Genomic DNA, 18,649 nt, shown 5'->3' with positions numbered 1-18,649 from the left:
GAGTATGAGTGTGTGTATGCTTGTAGAAATATCTGTCTGTCTGTTTGTCATGCCAGTAGCTGTAAATATTTATGATTGTTCTTTTATTTGTTATCATTCTTTTTATTTATTGTTTTTCTTCTATTTCTTCAACAACTTTGTGTCGTTTATAGTTGTATATATTGCTATTATAGTTGTTGTTACTTTTACAATAAATTTGTAAATAATAAGAGCAAAATCTACAACAAATAGACAGGCAGACATACAGACAACAGCAGTAACAGCAGCAGCAACAAGAAGAAAATATATAATTTCCTTTCATGTCTTATCATGAGCAACAGGCAGCTAAAAGGAAACCTTTTCAACATTTTCATTTCCTTTTTGTCAACACATCTACAATTATACACAAATACACTGATAGACATACACACACACACTCTCTTTTACAAATACAAACTACACATATGAGCAAACACAAGTTTATGACACAAATCGTTAAACTCGATTATTGCGTTAAAAAAAGTTTAAAAAAAGAAATAAATAAAATACGAGTCCAACATAAAATAAGAGCAACAAGGTTTAGTTTTGTTTCTTTTTTCTTCCCTTTGAAACGTATGTAGAGTACAAATCGACTTAATTGTAACCGTACACTTGAGAAATTGTCAACTTAAACAGAATGTAAATGAATGTATTCTCCCATTTATTTCATGCAAATTTCAATTTTCACAATAGTCAGACATAAAATTGTAGCGAATTACTCTAAATTTCTATAATAGCAATGCAATCTCTTTATAGAAACACACTGGTTTTTGGCCTTCTCGTAGTTCCATTTAGGAGCATAGGGCTTCAACAAAGGTTTTCCATGTGAGTTTGCTCCAGGATACACCAGCCTCAGCTGTTTCCATTTCCACTAGTTTGCGCCAGGTGTTGGATGGGCGACCCCTTCTTCGGCTTCCTTGAGGTGTCCATTCTGTACCTTTAAGCAAAGAACCATGAAATAAAACTACCTGACTTTTTACTTCGTCTTCGATTTGTCCGAAAAATCCAACTGTTTTCACAATTCCTTCGACTCTGATGAGCTGTAATGGATAATTGTTAGTTCATTGCCCGCAAACAATCAATAAGATCGACGAACTAGTTCTAGCCTAGATACTAGTGAATCAGGAATCTAATTAGGTCTCACAGTCTGCTTTCTTATGACTGAGATATGTTGTTTTTTCATATATTCGCTCAGGAATAAATCTCTTAATAAATGACGAGCCGCACATTCCCAGAGAAGGTTAAAAATCATCTCCAGCTGTTACAGAAACTGCTGAAAGAAAGTCCAATACTGCTTGCATGTCCTTTCGGTTCCTATAGTACGAGATAAACATGTAGGTTTCCGGCCAAATAGATCAGGCAAACATTCTACGCATTATAATAGAGCAATCTTTAGAAAAGGATGCCCTTTAAAACCTCAACAGTTCAGCATCGTGCTGGATGATACAATGAGCGAATACTATTTAGAGAGAAGAGGAATTAAAGGAGTCTCTCACGCCAACTCGAGGATATGGATTATGCGAATGATATTCGCACAAAATCTCCAACATGGAAACGAAACTACAAGATTTGTAAAGATTAGGGAGTAATATTGGACTTGAGATAAATATCAAGAAAACCAAAGACATGAGAATTAAGAAACTAATGGCGGCACAGGAAACAGACGCAAGCAACAGGCTCAACAGAGCGGCATTCAGGCGACCGTATTCTTAATGGATAAATTAGCAAATATCCAGACAAAACAAGCTCAGAATATTCAATGCATGGGTAAAGTTTACTCTGTTGTAAGGAAGTGAAACCTGGCTAACATCGAGCACAAGTACGCAAAAATTACAAAAATTTCCTTTTAGCTGCCTTTTGCTGTATTCAGCAATAAGTACCTCAGAATCATATGCAGGATATTCTAGCCCAACACCATCAGCAACACGGATCTCTGCAACTTAACTAATAAGGAACTCATACTGAAACAAATCAAACGCTGAAATTGGAGGTGGATCGGTCATGCTATCAGGAAGATGCCCGATAGTATTACAAGGATAGTGCTAGTGTAGAATCCTCAAGGCTCAAGAAGCCGTGGTCGATCTAAGAACACATGGAAACGCACGATACTCCAAGAACTAAGACAATGCAGTCTTACTTTGTGGAAGCCATATGCTCCCAAGAGGGGTAATGGAAAAAATTGGTTTCTGAAGATTTCTCTTTAAATTTTACCCCAGCGATATTGCGAAATATACTGCATTTGAGACTATTATTATCATAATTAGCTCGTCTGCCTTTGTTCCAAATTAGGGTAATGTCAGATAGATGTCGTATCACAGCTCTTCCTTTGTCTGACCAAGTAAGAATGTTCCTTTCGCGTTGAACTTTATTTACCCCCCACATCGCTAATGTTTTAGCAATTTTGAGAAGATACCAGATCCTATGCCACAGTTCATCTTAGAACCATCAGTATGCCATATTCATTTATCATATCATCTCCCTCAATTCCCGTCTGGAAGGAATAAAAATGTTGATCATCTTATTAAAGTCCGTAAGAGGCATTAATGTAGTGACAGTTTTGTTCATACGTCCTAGATCTCCAACATTCAAAGGCAGATTGTATCACCTATTTATATAACGCATTAAGTAAAGTTTTAATACAGTTATGAGTGTTCAGAGCCTCTGATGGAATAATACATCTGTAATCCCAATCTCGAGCATGTAGAGCTCGAGATCGGGATTAAATTTTTGAGCAACTTGCTCATATTTTTTACATTACAGAAACGATGAGAGAACCAGATTTTTGGATAGGATGAAGCCACCTTTTATGTAGTCAAATTGATTTGATTTAGAGGCTCTATGACCCAATAGATATCAGCTTTCCTAGAATGAAGCTCACGAACAGATATACAGCACAATGTTGTGCTTTTTTGGTGACGATGAATAATTGAAGTATATCTTCGCATGGGAATAGTCTTTAGAAAAGTTTTACAATCTATCTGTTTGGATTCATCTGTGGATCACATTTTTACGGTTTTAATCGCACTTATATTCGCTGTCGTAAATCATGCAAGTAAAGATCGTCCAAAATCAGTTGTTGTAAGAAAACATCACCATATCCTTTGGTAGCTGTTACAGAAACTGCTGCAAGAAAGTTCCTATTCAAGAGCTGTAAATTGCATTTCTCATCGCATACAGGCCACATTATCCTGGCAATTTGTTATTAGTCTTTTGAAGATAGTGTCTGAAAATTTCTGTTTTAATTGTCCCCAGCGAAATTGCGAAATATACTACGTAGAACTTTATTGTGAACTTTATTCCTAGTTCATGTCATCAGCATCCCTCTCAATTCCCGTCTGGAAGAAATTAGAACTTTGATATTCCTATTAAAATCCTTAAAAGGCATTTCGAAAAATATTTGATCTCGATGGATCTCGCATAATTTATCAGTCTCAAAAATAAATTCAAAGATGAACTATCATGCAAATGACATTTTAAATCAGTCTAATTGTAGAATGTATTATTTTATGACTCTGCACAAGAGTTGAATTATAAATGAAATGATACTGCTACTTTTATTCTCCGTAGGGTGAGTTTGTAGGTGCATGTGGAAAAATTAATTGATTTTCAACAAACAATTTTGCTACATGTAAGAGTAGCAGCAACAGCGGTGTACAAAAATGTAGTTGTAAAATATCTGTACAGAAGAGAACAACACCTAAATGACACATGGCAATAATGTGACCAAACCATCGAATTCATTGTGTAATTTAAAAGATTCCCCATAAAACATATCAAAAATTCTGTAAATTCTATTGGCTACAAATTTACTAAACTATCACATTCTTCTTTAAACTACAGGAAAGACTCTTGACTTGACTGCGTATAACTGTATTATCAATTGGAGTGTATCTATTAGTTTTGGGAAAATCAAATTTTATAAGATTTTCCTCATACAGTGCTACTTTCATCGCCACCACTGTTCACACACATTCAAGAAATGACATCCATTTAACAAGCTTCCGTTTAGTTTAAACTTTATAGAACTTTATTTTATGTTTTTTTCCTCTTTTACCCATGGAAATTGACTTATTTTCTTCGAACGTTCTACGTGGCTACGTGTCTTATTGGAAACATTTAACTCATACTCGTATATAGATAGAGATAGAGATACATGTAATGTTTTCTTACTTTATGTTTTAGTTTTCAATAACGAAGAAAATTTCCTTTTTTTTCTATTATACGCATCACATACGCTGAGCGAAAAATTATAGAATGTTTATTTTATGTTTCTTTATTGAGGGGGTTCAATTAATCAAGTGCATTCAACTATACGAAGTAGGATCCATAAAGATGTCAACACAATTCTTGGTTTTCCTACTGCTGGATTATCGAGAAGATGCTAATGGATGCTCAGGAACGAGTGCTCTATTTGTCGATCGACTTCATGGCCAAACAGTTGGCTTTAAACTTGGTCAGGCTCAGTATTGCAGAAAATACTGGCAATGTTCCCGCTAACATCCCTGTGGATATTGACTATTCTACAGCCTTCCTTGAACGACAATTTTTGTATTTTTCCAGGTAACCTTCGATATGGAATGCATTCCCTTTGGCATTGACTTTGACAGAGTCCAGTTCCTACGTCCATCTATGCCAGTCTCGTCTTTTCATATTAATTTATCCAAAACCTTCTGCAGTATAGATTCAATGTTCCTTAGTGTAATTTGAATATAAAGTAAGCGATCGCTGCTGATCGCGCTGAATCTGTATCCGCCTGAATATGAGTGTTGGCCTAGCTGAATTACTATTTGCAGGACTTTGAATGTTGGCTAATGTCGAAGGTCCATAGGTGGGACCTTCCTTGATAACAAATTCAGGATCCTTCCCCTTAAACGGGGTCTCAATGTCTACTACACACGCAGGAATTCTATTGGTAAGAATTGCGGATTACGACCAGTCATGGTAAACTGGATTTACACATCGGATGTTAGGCCCATTATTACTTATGGTTGCACGGTTTGGTGGGAGGCAATGATAAAATGTTATAGGAAGATACTCAGGAAAGTTCAAAGATGTGCTTTCATTGGCATAACTGGTGCCATCGGTAGCACACCTCAGGCAGGATTGGATATAATCCTTAACTTACTGCCAATTGAGGACTATGTGACAAGTGTGGCAGCTAGGAACTAGCTTAGATTCTTTGAGTCTTCTCTGGTAAGACCAAAGCGGATAGGTCAGACGAAAATTTTGTACGAGGTAGGTTACCCTACTGAGATAGTTTAACGACTTTAAAATGCGATCTGATTAAAATTGGATCTGATTAGCTGTTTGAAGGGGATGCAGTTTTCACTGATGGGTCCAATATAGAATCTGACGCTGGAGCCGGAGTTTATGTCATAAAGATTCCCAGACGAATACAGCGTCATCCAGGCAGATCCTAGCGATCTGGGAAGCCATGGATAAGGGGTACACTAAAGCATAGAGTTGAACTGGATTTGAGGGTTCTAGAAGCGTTATTGGAAATGAGACAGCAGATGAACTGGCCGGACAGTGTTCGGATCTGAACTATATTAATAGAGACTGGGAGGTTAAACCTCCTATATGCCACTACTATAGGTTGATCTTCGAAAGATTCTGGGACTCTACGAAGCAATCCTGGTGTAGTAGGACGGTTTGCTGGATATCCAGGTCTATTTGGTAAAAGTTGAATGCAAAGGCAACCATAATACTAATTTGGTTGGATAGGAAAAGTCTCAGGTAGGAGTGATAACCGAGCACTGCTTAATTGGAGCCTTCATTTGGATATGTACGTACAGGACTATAGGCTGTGCGAGAATGTTGAGGAACTAGACACAGTGGAACATATTATATGTAACTGCCCTAGATTTCAGGGTCTCAGGACAAAGATGGCTTGGGGAAAGATTCCATGATGAACTGGGGGATATAGCTAGACATGATCTAGGAAATCTATTAGATTTTATCAAGGTAATAGGCTATCAGCTGACTTATTTCTTTTTCTCTTCAATTTCATTTCTTCTCTTCACATCTAGTTCATACCTAGTTATTCTAAATGGTATCGCAATTGATGGGTCTCCGATAAATCTTGACAATTCAATATCCGCACTTTATAAATATTTGGATTTTCGTTTATTAGTAACCATTCCATCTTACTTTTCCTTGAACTCGATGTAAGTAATGTTACCGAGAATTCAGTAACAGTTTAAATTTATGCCCAAAGGTAAACATTTTTGGACATTATTTAAGTGCTTAGCAATGAATAGGAATCCAGTTTGACAGCTCCTTTTACGACTTATTGAATAGCGAGTAGCTAAGTTGAGTAAAATTTAAACTAATATTTTCCTAGTGTAATTAATTGTTTTAACTTATCGATTTTCAATTGTACCAAGACACAGTAGATGGCGTTTTCAGCTTTTCTTAAATTTCTGAAATTCATTCAACATGTATCAAGTAAAAGCGTCATCGTTCACTCCGTGTTGGTGGCAAACAGTTCATATTCCATAAATAGTTACTCGTACGTACCAGAATGGCTACGTGTATCTCTTTTTAATATTTTCTCAAACATTGACTGATGTTTTGCAATTCGAACGAAACGCAAAAAAAAAAGACACAATTTTTTCCTGAAATGTGAGGCAATTATTAAACAACATGGAAAATATATTGCAATCGTACGCCATTGAAAGTTGACACTTTGCTAAGAAATTCTAATCAACGTACACATATTCCCCATTAGATATTTCCATGTGTTTGCTGGCTATAAATAGTTGGTCTTGCTGGTAGTAAAAGTTGTCAATTGTTGTTCTCATGTATGAGTGAATGAATGGATGAATGAATGAATGGCTGAATGAATTTGAAAATAGAGCCTTTAGCATCTAAAGTTGATTTTTGCTGTCATCATTGATTGCAAAATTTAATAACTTCTCCTTCATTTGTTTAATAGCTACAAAGTGTATTTATAGTTGTTTGCATAATTTAAACAATATGTTTTCATTTCTTTATACATTTTCTTTACAGATTTAACATGTGAAAGAGATGATATTTGTCTGACTGAGGAATGTGTGAGAACGGGTAAGTTTGAATGCCTATGGAATCATACCTTTTTTGAAATAAACTTTCTTTCTTCCGGTTTGATATTTTTATCTTATCCATTTTTTTATAATTAATACATCAATCAGTTAAACCTACCTCAAGGCAGATAATGACCATCAATAGCGTTAGATAAGAGTATGGATGGAAAGTAAGAATATTTTTAATATTCGTAAGCACAAAGCTAAAATTAAATTTAAATAGACTTTCCTTGATATTTTCATTACATATGTAAAAATAATCTTTATCTTTGGTAAGGATATTCATACTCATTAGCGTTCTATCTGAAATGGATTAGCTCTAGTACAGGATGGACCAATTTGAGGTTAGGAAGTAAATTGACTTAAACATTCAGTTTTATTGATACCAATGTGAAGTTAAAATATGGGATTTAATATGATGTCTGGCAAATCCACTTCTAACACATCGGCTCTAACACAATTTTGAACATTTTTCAAAACCGCTTCTCTTATTTTTTCAATGCAGCACCTAATCTCATCTTTCAGAGCATCACATTCTTCTAATGTCAACATTAGTTTCTTTGCATAACCGCATAATTTTAGTAATCACTAAAAATGATTTTGTTGGAAAATGCGTTGTTTTCGTTCAGTTTTTCAAAAAGCCAATTCAAATATGGAAAGCTGCAACATAAATCAAGATTTGGTTTTCTTATCTTGGAAGAAATGAATGAATGACGTCCAACTCTTAACGAAAAAAAAACTATTAATCTTGTCTTTTTAGGAAAACAATAAAGAAACAATTTGTATTAACTGAGGAAGAGAAGATAAAGGAGAGAAGTAAAAGAAGATATAAATAGAAGTTAGAGGAGAGAAGAATTTAAAGACCGCAGACAGTTACTGGATAACTATGAGGTGCAATTTTCATGCTCGGTCTTATTAACCCCCTGCTTTCCCTAATAAAGTCGTCTATGTACCTAATTCCTTCCCAGATAGTTCGGAGAGGTTTCTAAAAGATCGTTCATCTAAAAGCCTGGCACACACATCACCCAGAGGTGTAAGATGGGGTCTGCCTTCTCCTTATGTTGACAACTCCTGCAGAAGTCGTGGTGAGACTGCCCAAGTCTTGCAGCATGGGAACCGATAGTATTGAACTTTCTGTACACGGTGATCATCGCCACCATATTGCTAAGTCGTATTCGTTGTACAGTCCTTGTTTGGGTAATGTCGATTTTTGTGCCAACAAAGCGTCATATCCAGGAAGTTTTGCTTTACTTCTTTAGTGCAACTGAAGCAAACCGATAGCTCGCCAAAGCTTATGGTTAATGTGTTACATCGGTTTCAATGTGGGAGAGATGGTTTGTTCGGTTCAGATGTGGTGATTTTAAGACGGAAGAGAAAAATCAACCAGACCTGCCAAAAAAGTTGGAATTGAAGGCATTACTATATGTAGATTGTTGTCAAACTCAACAAGAGCTTGCAAAATCATTGGGAGCTACTCAATCAGCAATTTCAAAACTTTTGCTAGCAGCAGGATTCAATCAAAAGTAGGGAAATTGGGTACCATACGAATTTAAGCTGAGAGACTTTTAAAGGCGATTTTGTATGTCTGAAATGCTGCTTGAAAGCTATAAAAGAAAATAATTTCTGCAGTGAATCATTACCTGCGATGAAAAATGAATCCATTACGATAACCCAAAGCGTAAGAGATGGCCAGGGAAGCTCTACCGATCGCAACTGATTGGCCGAAAAACGCCCAGATGAACATGAAACCGTAACATGAAATGAAACCGTAATAATCCATCATTACAACGCTAGGCCACATTTTGAAACACCTGTTAAAAACTATTTAGAAATATGTGGTTGGGAAGTTTAGCCACAACCGTCTTATAGTGCAGACCAGGGCACAATTAGTAAGGTGACTGCATCACTACAACAAATACAACAATACAAAAACAACAGATACTTTGTTTTGGTTAAAAAGTAGGTGAACTGTCAAAGTTGCCTGTTGTTGTTTTTGCTTTTGCGTTTGTTGTATTTTTCGCTACAACAACCACAAGTGAATTGACAGTTCAAACTGAATAAAAAAAATAATCAGCTGTTTCATCGCAGTCACCCTTCTAAATGTGCCCTGGTGCAGACCTTGCCCCTTTCGAATAATATTTGCATCGATCGATGCAGAACGCTGTATCTAGCATACGCTTCACTTTGGAACAGAGTATCCGATATTAGCTTGATTCGTTCTTGGTCTCAAAATAGGACCAGTTCTTTTGGCTCGGAATCCATATGTTGACAGAAAGAGCTTTGGCTACTCAGTCGAGCTCCCGATACTTCAAATGGTTCTTGGCTTATGTGTTTTGGATGAAAAGAGAAGGTGAAAAACTGACTCATCTTTTCCAAAATCTCGGAAGGTGCGACAAAAGTCATTGAATGATAATCTGAGTCTACTGCCATTCTCATCTAATAACCCGTTAACACTACCATCAACCTCCAAATTTATCTCTGGTTACGGTTCTCCAAATGCACATAGCTATTCTCGTTATATGCCATGAAACATGCCATCATAATCAAGACGAAACAAGGACACTATTCCACGTTCCGCAGAAAAAATGCAGGATACTCTAAGAGCAGAGCCCGCCACAGAAAAGCAATCTTAACTTGTGGTTGTATTAAGAATGGATTGAGAAGGAAACATTTGGTCAATTCACAAGGTCTCTTATCAGTCATATTGTCATAATTATTGTAATTGAAACAGCGATACGTTTATCCAAATAGATACAATAAGTATGAAAAGTATATTTGAAGTGATCGAAAATTTTCATTTTACAAAAAACATATTTAACAATAAAAACTTGATCAAATTCATTATGTTGAATACAAAGTATTTTACAGTATATAACAACATGCCTCCTCAACATTATGAATTTATAATTCCAAAATTATTACAACAAAATACATGTTTAGGTTTAGGTACAGGTTTAGTTAAAACATCGGCTAACATTTTATCAGTTGGTAGATATTGCAATTTAATTATATTTTGTTCTATGGCATCCTTCACAAAATGATACTTGTAATGTATATGCTTAGTACGAGAATGATGAGCACCAAATTCTGCCATTCTTTGAGCACTTTGAGAATCTGTGTTTATCATCACTGGAGAGTGGTTGGAATAGCCAAGTTCATTCAAAATATACCCTAAATATGAGGCTTCTTTAGTTGCTTCGGTAAGTGCCACATACTCAGCCTCTGCACTAGATGTTGCTACCACCTTTTGTTTCTTTGATTCCCAGGAAACGAGACCACCTGCGAGAAGAAAACAAAAACCAGATTGAGATTTTCTATCATTTACATCTTGAGCCCAATTTGCATCACAAAAACCAACAAGTGGTAAACCACATTTTCTATATGTGAGCACCGCATTTTTAGTATGACTTAAATATCTGATGATATGATATGCTGAATTAAGGTGTTGTTTACGCGGTTCCTTACAAAATTGCGATAGCATATTAACAGCACACGTTATATCAGGTCTACTATACAGTGACAGATAAAGTAAAGATCCAATAATTTCTTGATAAAACTTTTCATCAACTTTTTCTGCTTCTCCGGAAATTGTTGGCTCTTTTTCCAATTTAATACCTGGATTCATCGGAATTTTTACAGGTTTGCAATTCTCCAAACCGTATTTCTTAATCAAGTTTGAAATATATCCTGGTTGGGAAATTGAAATTTCTCCATCCTTTACATTTACTTCCAGGCCAATACAATGTTTTGGAACTCCTAAGTCTCGAATATCAAAATTATGTTTTAATTGACTTACAAAATCGTCTATAAAATTCGTATTATTAGAAGCAATTATAATATCATCGACATATAAGGCGACAATCATCATTTTTCCATCTTTTTTAACAAAGTAAATACATTGGTCATATTGTGATTGTTGTAAACCAAAATCTTTTATAACAGAATCGATTTTCTTGAACCACTGCCTTCCACTTTAATTTGCATACTTTTTCTTTTGTTGCCTTCTCAATAAAACCTTCAGGCTGTTCCATATATATTTCCTCTTCCAAATTTCCATTCAGGAATGCTGTTGATACATCTAATTGACGCAATTGTAAATCATGTTCAACAGAGAGAGCATATAACAATCTGAGTGAGGTTTGACGAACTACAGGAGCAAATGTATCTACATAGTCTAATCCAAATTTTTGGGAATAGCCTTTAGCTACTAGCCTGGCTTTACGTTTCTCTATTGTTCCATCAGGTCTTATTTTTGATTTGAAAACCCATTTGCATCCAACTGCCTTTCGCCCATTTGGCAAATCTGTTAAACACCAAGTATCATTTTTTAATAATGACTTGTATTCATCTTCCATAGCTTCTTGCCAATCTTTAGAACAATCGGATGACAAAGCTTCTGTTACTGTTTTAGGATCTATTATGTTCTCCTTTACTATTTGAGTTGTCTCTTGATTTATTCTACTTCTAAGTCGATTTTTAATAGAATCTTCGGGTTTGTCATTAGCTTTTGGTTGCTCTTTCCGATCACTAGGGTTTGTAGATTTGTTATTTGATTCTTGTTCAATTGTATTACTCATATTTGGGTCATCTATAATTTTATCTGATTGATCTCGTATTTTATCATTAGGTACAAACTCATAAAAACTCGGAATATTATCTACTGTAGAATTGTACATCTGGCTTTCTATAAATTTTACATCTCTACTTGTTACTATTTGTTTGGTTCCAGCTTTCCACAATCTATACGCTTTTGATTCCTCTGAATAACCAACAAGAATGTGCTCATTGCTTCTAGGATCCCACTTAGATCGTTTAGTTGTTTTATCTAACACAAATGATATGCAACCAATGCATCTAAAATATTTTACATCTGGTTTTTTGCCTGTCCACAACTCTTCTGGTGTTTTAGTACCATTTAACTTTGTCGGACAACGATTTCTTATATATCCCGATGTATTAATTAGTTCGGACCATAGACTCATAGGTAAACCAGATTCTATCATAAAGCAACGGGCCATTTCAACTAATGTTCTATTCATTCTTTCCGCGATACCGTTTTGCTGTGGTGTGTAACTTGCTGTCAACTGCCTTTTGATTCCATTTTCTTTCAAGAAATTTGTGAAATTCTGACTAACTAGTTCTGCGCCATTATCACTTCGTAAAATCTTGATTTTCTTTCCTGTTTGTGTTTCTGCCATCTTCTTAAATTCTTTGAATTTGTCTAAATACTGACTTTTGTTTCGAATAAAATATAGAAATACTTTTCGAGAATAGTCATCAATAAATGTTGCAAAGTACAAACTACCACCCATCGATTCAGTCTTCATTGGACCACAAAGATCTGTATGAACAAGCGTAAGTACTTCAGAAGTTGATTTCTCATTTTTATGAGGAAATGGCAAACAAGTTTGTTTAGCACGAATACATGGAACACAATTTATTCCAACATTTTTCAATTCAGGTAACCCTTTAACCATCTCATCTATCTTTAGTTTTCCTAATTGGTTCATATTTAGGTGACCGTATCTTTTATGCCATATCTCTGTTTTTGAATCACAAGATATTTCGGTTGTATGCATCATATTTTCGTTATTATTAAATAACTTGACATAATATAGGTTATCTTTTTTATTTCCTTCAATTATCTTGTCTCCTTCCTTATAAACTACTACTTCTGTTCCTTTCATAACAACCGTACAACCATTATCAGTCAATTTACTAGTTGATATAAGATTGCATCGTAAGTCGGGGACATACAGAGTGTTACATAGGCCTATGTCTTGCTTTTTTCCATTTGCATATACAGTTACTTTGACCTTTCCAATACCTTTTATGTTTAGTTGATTGTCATCTGCTAGTCTGATTTTACCACTAAACTGAGAATCTATATTTTCAAATAATGATATTTGGGTGCACATGTGAGATGACGCACCACTATCAATAATCCATGTTTCACAAGAACTAGTGAAAAAAGTTGCTTCTGTCGTGGTTACTAATACTTCATTGGAAATGCTATCTTTGGTTTCCTGTTCAACATATCGAGCGTTTTCACTAGTCTTACAGTCTCTAGCTTTGTGACCTTTTCTTCCACATCGAAAACATTTATAATTAAATTTATCTTTGGACATACCTTCTTCTTGATTTTTATAGTTATTTTGTTGATTATGGGATTTCCTTTTAAAAAACTTAGCTTTAAATGCTGAATTGCTTGCATCGTTATCATCCTTGTCTCCAATTTCTAGTAATTTTGATTTTAAAACAGCTACTTTTGGAAATTCATTTGCAGTATCCACTGCAGCTTTGACTGCCGAAAAACGATCTGGTAAAGCATCAAGCATTACAACAACAAGAAGGTCTTCATCAATCTCAATTCCCATTTCCAATATACATGAAACGCATACATCAAAATCAATTAAAAATTCTGAAATCGATTGATTCTCTGGCATTTTCATATTCAATAACTTACGGTAACACTCTATCTTCTTCCTTATTGACTTACGATCAAAGGTTTCTTGAAGATATTGCCAGACATCTTTGGAACTTTTCAAATTTTTCACCATTGTCACAATATTTGTCTCTATGGCCATTAAAATTTCTGCTCTTGCATCCATATCCTTATCGATATACTGCTGTAATGCATTCATTTCTCGTTCAAACTCACGTTCCTGTTCAGCCGTTGGATTTTCTGGAAGTTTTCTTACTCTTGGAGTCTTTTCTTTACCTAACACGATATTCAGCAATCTGTTTTTGTGTAGTACCGCTTCCATTTGAGCCTTCCACGTTCCATAATTTGATCCATTTAATAATGGAATTCTACCAGCCATTGAATTCATTATTGGATTCCTGAACTCCGTGTTGAGAAATTTCTTAAATAATTTTAAATTATCAGCCTCTTTATCTCTTCAATTTAAATTTCTTTATTGTATCCGTATGGGATCTGGGCCCATAACTATTGTAATTGAAACAGCGATACGTTTATCCAAATAGATACAATAAGTATGAAAAGTATATTTGAAGTGATCGAAAATTTTCATTTTACAAAAAACATATTTAACAATAAAAACTTGATCAAATTCATTATGTTGAATACAAAGTATTTTACAGTATATAACAACAATAATGTCCTAATATATCAAGACTCGGCAGGTCGGCTTAACCGACTCTTAGGCATTCGGCGAAGGTCTCTGCTGGTTGGTTACGATAACACAATAAACATAGCATACAGAGTAGTATTATTTTAGGACATTATGACAATATGACATCATAAGAGACCTTGTGAATTGACCAATTGTATTCAGTGCAAAAGTAAACTGCTTAACTGAAACTGATTGTCTGTGCCGAATCTTAAATACTCCCCACTAGAATTTCTTTTTTTTCTACTAAATCGATTTCGCTCTTTTTCAATACGAAACTTCTTGTAGGTAAATCTCATTAATTTCGGTTATGAATTTTAGGACATGAACATGTTTTACACAGATAGACGGGCATAACTGAATCGTTTATCATAATATTTTCGAGTAAAGACAAAAACTGGATAACAAAAATCATTTACTCTCTTCGACTTAGTAGATTATACCGCACCAGCAATTCCAAGACTACCTAACTTCTAAAATTTATTCAAGGTTGATAGAGACAAGTGCCACGTTGGTTAGAATAGGAACAATGACCAAAGTTTACATTCAAACTACAATTTTTATACAGTTTGAGAAACCTTAATTTCCCAAAGCTACTCTTGCATATGTAAAAGGCACTAAGTTCTTTGGAATTGCTTATAGTCTTTCGAATTGCTTATAGTCTTATATTTCCACGATAGCGTAGAGCCAAACCTTCCGAGAAATACCATAGAGTATCATGAAGCAAGGATTATTAAGTCGTTATTTGGTGGGCTAAATCCAAAGCAAGTGAATCAGCGGATCGCGTTGTACTCTTAGATCTCCCGAACAAAAATTAGATGGTCTTCATTAGAAACATCCAGTTGGATATGGAGGTTTAAGCTCTGGGATTTTATATCTTAGTATTCCACTTAATTAAAACCTCTTTTTTTGTGCTTACCGCCTTCAATTAGGCAAGGTTTTCTTGCAAATTTAAAAACTCATTAGGACTTTCGCTTTCTGCTGTCAATATTTTCAAATATTGTTGGCTTCTTTAGAAATTTCCACACATGGAACTCTGGGATCTTAAATTTTCTATTAAGGAATACTAATCCGTTGCACTGTCTAGATTTTTTACTTAATTAAGCATTTCAAAGTATTATTCATGTCCTTATTTTATTTTTAGCGGCTTATTTACTATCAGCCATGGACACTTCAGCCAATCCATGTGAAAACTTCTTTCAATATGCCTGTGGTACATGGAATAAAGTGCATATAATACCAGAAGATCGAAGTTCTATAAGTACATTCGAGGTAGGATAAAAAAAACACAAGTTTAAGCGACATAATTCTAAAGTATTTTGCAAATTACAGGTTCTAGCCGATCAACAACAGGTGATTCTAAAAGGAGTTTTAGAAGAGCCCATTAATGACATGGATAATCAGGCCACCATTAAGGCAAAAATGTTTTACAAAAGTTGTATAGACATACGTAAGTATTTCAAAAATAAAATAAAACCAATTCAATGTATCTTTTGGATCCTTTTCTAACTCAGCCCAAATACGCAAAATTGGTGAAGGTCGGCTTAAGAATGTTCTGAAATCTTTGGGCGGCTGGCCGGTAATAGACCCTGATTGGAAATCACCAAACATGACAATTGAGGAATTGATTGGCACTCTCCGAGGCACTTATGGTGAACCTGTACTAGTTGAACTTTATGTGGGTGCGGATGATAAAAATTCTTCAATACACATTCTGCAAATTGATCAATTTACCTTAGCCTTGCCTTCGCGAGATTATTATCTGAAATCTAGCAGTGAACATGATTTGAAAGCCTATCATCGCTATATGACCCAAACGGCCATATTAATGGGTGCCAATCCCAAAACAGCAGCCCAAGAACTGAATGATGTTTTACAATTGGAGGTGAAATTGGTGAATGCCACACTACCCGAAGCCGATCGTCATGATACCAGTGCCATTTATAGAAAAATCAATTTGAAGGAACTGCAACAGGAAGTGCCACAAATCAATTGGACTTTGTTTTTGCAGACCGCCTTGGGCAAGGAAATGATTTTAAAAGATAATGAGGAACTTGTTAGTTATGCCATGCCTTATTTGGTGGATATGGGTAAAATACTCAATGAAACGGATGAAAGAGTGCTGCACAACTATGTGCTATGGCGTCTGGTCATGTCAATTATGACGCACATGATCGATGACTATCAAAAGGAGCGTGTAGAGTTTCGTAAAATTCTTTTAGGCATACAAACGGAACGTGTGCGTTGGTCACAATGTGTTGACTGGACCAATAAAAAGTTGGGCATGGCCGTGGGTACCCTGTTCATAAGGGACAATTTCAATCAGAATAGCAAAGATACAGCCTTGGAAATGATACACACCATTAGGGAGGCATTCAATGAACTGCTCAGTGAGAATCATTGGATGGATGATGAAACCAGGGCGGTAGCTAAAGAGAAGGCAGATACCATGAATGAACGCATAGGCTATCCAGAGATCCTAACAGATGCCAAGGAATTGGAAAAAGAGTTTGCAAATGTATGTTTAGGCATTGGCCCCAAAATTATGTTTATTTTTCTTTATTTAAGTTTTCAATTACAGTTGACCATAGTTCCTGATAATTTTATGGAAAATGTCTTGAGTATTTTGAAATGGGAGTCGGAGAAGAATATGCAACTCTTAAGACAACCGGTGGACAAAGAGAAATGGACTACCGAGCCAGCTGTGGTGAATGCTTTCTACAATCCTAATAAAAATGATATAGGTAAGAACATATTTAGATACATATGTACTTAAATTTATAATTAATTAACAATTTATTTGTTTGACAGTGTTTCCCGCTGGCATTTTACAACCCTTGTTTTATAGTCAACATTTTCCCAAATCCTTAAATTATGGCGGCATAGGTGTGGTGATTGGTCATGAAATTACCCATGGTTTTGATGATAAAGGTAAATGCTGTCCTATTTAGTTTGAAAGTGCCGGTTTTATAATATAATCATTTCATTATTAGGTCGCCAATTCGATAAAGATGGCAATATGATGCAGTGGTGGAATAATGCCACAATAGAAGCCTTTCGCGAACGCACCCAATGTATCATAGATCAGTATTCCAAATACAAAATCGATGAAGTTGGCCTGTTTATGAACGGACGCATGACCCAGGGAGAAAATATAGCCGACAATGGAGGACTGAAGCAAGCATTTCGAGTGAGTTTATTAAACTTTTAAGCTGACTTATTTTTAATCAAATTATACTTTTACAGGCCTATAAAAAATGGGTGCAACGTCATGGGCCCGAACAACGTTTACCCGGCTTTAATCTAACACACGATCAACTATTCTTCTTGAATTATGCCCAAATATGGTGTGGTTCGATGCGTCCCGAAGATGCTCTAACTAAAATACGTTCCTCTGTACATTCGCCCGGTTCCATAAGAGTTCTAGGTCCTCTATCAAATTCAAAAGACTTTGCCGAAGCATATCATTGTGAGCTGGGTTCGCCGATGAATCCCATCGAAAAGTGTAGTGTGTGGTAATGAAGAAAGAACAATGTTAGACAGATAGATGGACCCGACCCTGCCAACCAAGCGCTAGAAATGGATATAGTTTAGACAAACACACACAAACACATACATATGTACTTAAAAATCACATACACACACACATAAATAATCACAGCAACAAAATCAAATAATTAAGAGACAACAACAAATAAGCGAAAAGTAAAGAAACCCAACATGCATAAATACACAAAATTTCAATCAATATCCCTTCAAATAAAACTAAAATAATGCATTATGAATTTAAGTAAATTAAAAAAGAAAAATAAAATAAATATAGTAATGAAAAGAAGAAAAAAAACAGTTTTCTTTGTTTTTTGTATAATAGAGAAAGATATTTATTTAATAGAAGATATAACTGATCAGTTTTAACGCCCTTTTCTCAAACTATTAAAATTATTTTTAGATTTTCCTGATAAAAATTAAATTTTTTAATGACAAAAAAATAAATTTTAAGAAAGTTAATATCTATGATCTCAGATTAACGCTCTTTTTTCAAAAACTCCAAAAATAATGTTACAGCCACTGTTTTCAGATTATTATCATTAATATTTAATATACATTTGTATATAAATTTTATTCAAAGTATTGGCCATTGTTAGCTATGACCTTGTCCCAACTTTCTGGAAACATTTGCTATTCCCAGTCAAAAGAACAGCTAATCTTTTAAGACCAAGAACGAATCAAGCCAATATCGGATACTCTGTTCCAAATTGAAGCGTATCCCATAGACAGCGTTCTGCATCGATCGACACAAATAGTATTCGGACTGGGCAAGGTCCGGACTATGAGGCTGGTGAGGTAAAACTTCTCAAGCACTTCATTCTAAACAGTATTTAACAAGTATTGCAACATGTGGCCGAGCGTTGTCATGATGGAATATTATGGTTT

General features: G+C 35.2%; 1 protein-coding gene across 1 annotated transcript in view; it reads left to right on the top strand.

Moving 5' to 3' along the window:
- Nep1 (Neprilysin 1) overlaps positions 1-18,059 on the top strand; it is a 47,527-nt gene extending 29,468 nt beyond the window's left edge. The window contains exons 3-10 of the mRNA XM_065507863.1: positions 7,030-7,083; positions 15,360-15,487; positions 15,548-15,665; positions 15,730-16,733; positions 16,797-16,959; positions 17,027-17,146; positions 17,209-17,405; positions 17,462-18,059. Of these exons, the coding sequence (XP_065363935.1) occupies positions 7,030-7,083; positions 15,360-15,487; positions 15,548-15,665; positions 15,730-16,733; positions 16,797-16,959; positions 17,027-17,146; positions 17,209-17,405; positions 17,462-17,734 (2,057 nt within the window). The 3' untranslated portion in view covers positions 17,735-18,059. The remainder of the gene's footprint in view (positions 1-7,029; positions 7,084-15,359; positions 15,488-15,547; positions 15,666-15,729; positions 16,734-16,796; positions 16,960-17,026; positions 17,147-17,208; positions 17,406-17,461) is intronic.
- Positions 18,060-18,649: the final 590 nt, after the last annotated feature.

This window comes from Calliphora vicina, chromosome 4 (genome assembly GCF_958450345.1).
Source record: "Calliphora vicina chromosome 4, idCalVici1.1, whole genome shotgun sequence".
Classification (NCBI taxonomy): Eukaryota; Metazoa; Arthropoda; class Insecta; order Diptera; family Calliphoridae; genus Calliphora; species Calliphora vicina.
This window is presented reverse-complemented; position numbering and strand designations above follow the sequence as displayed.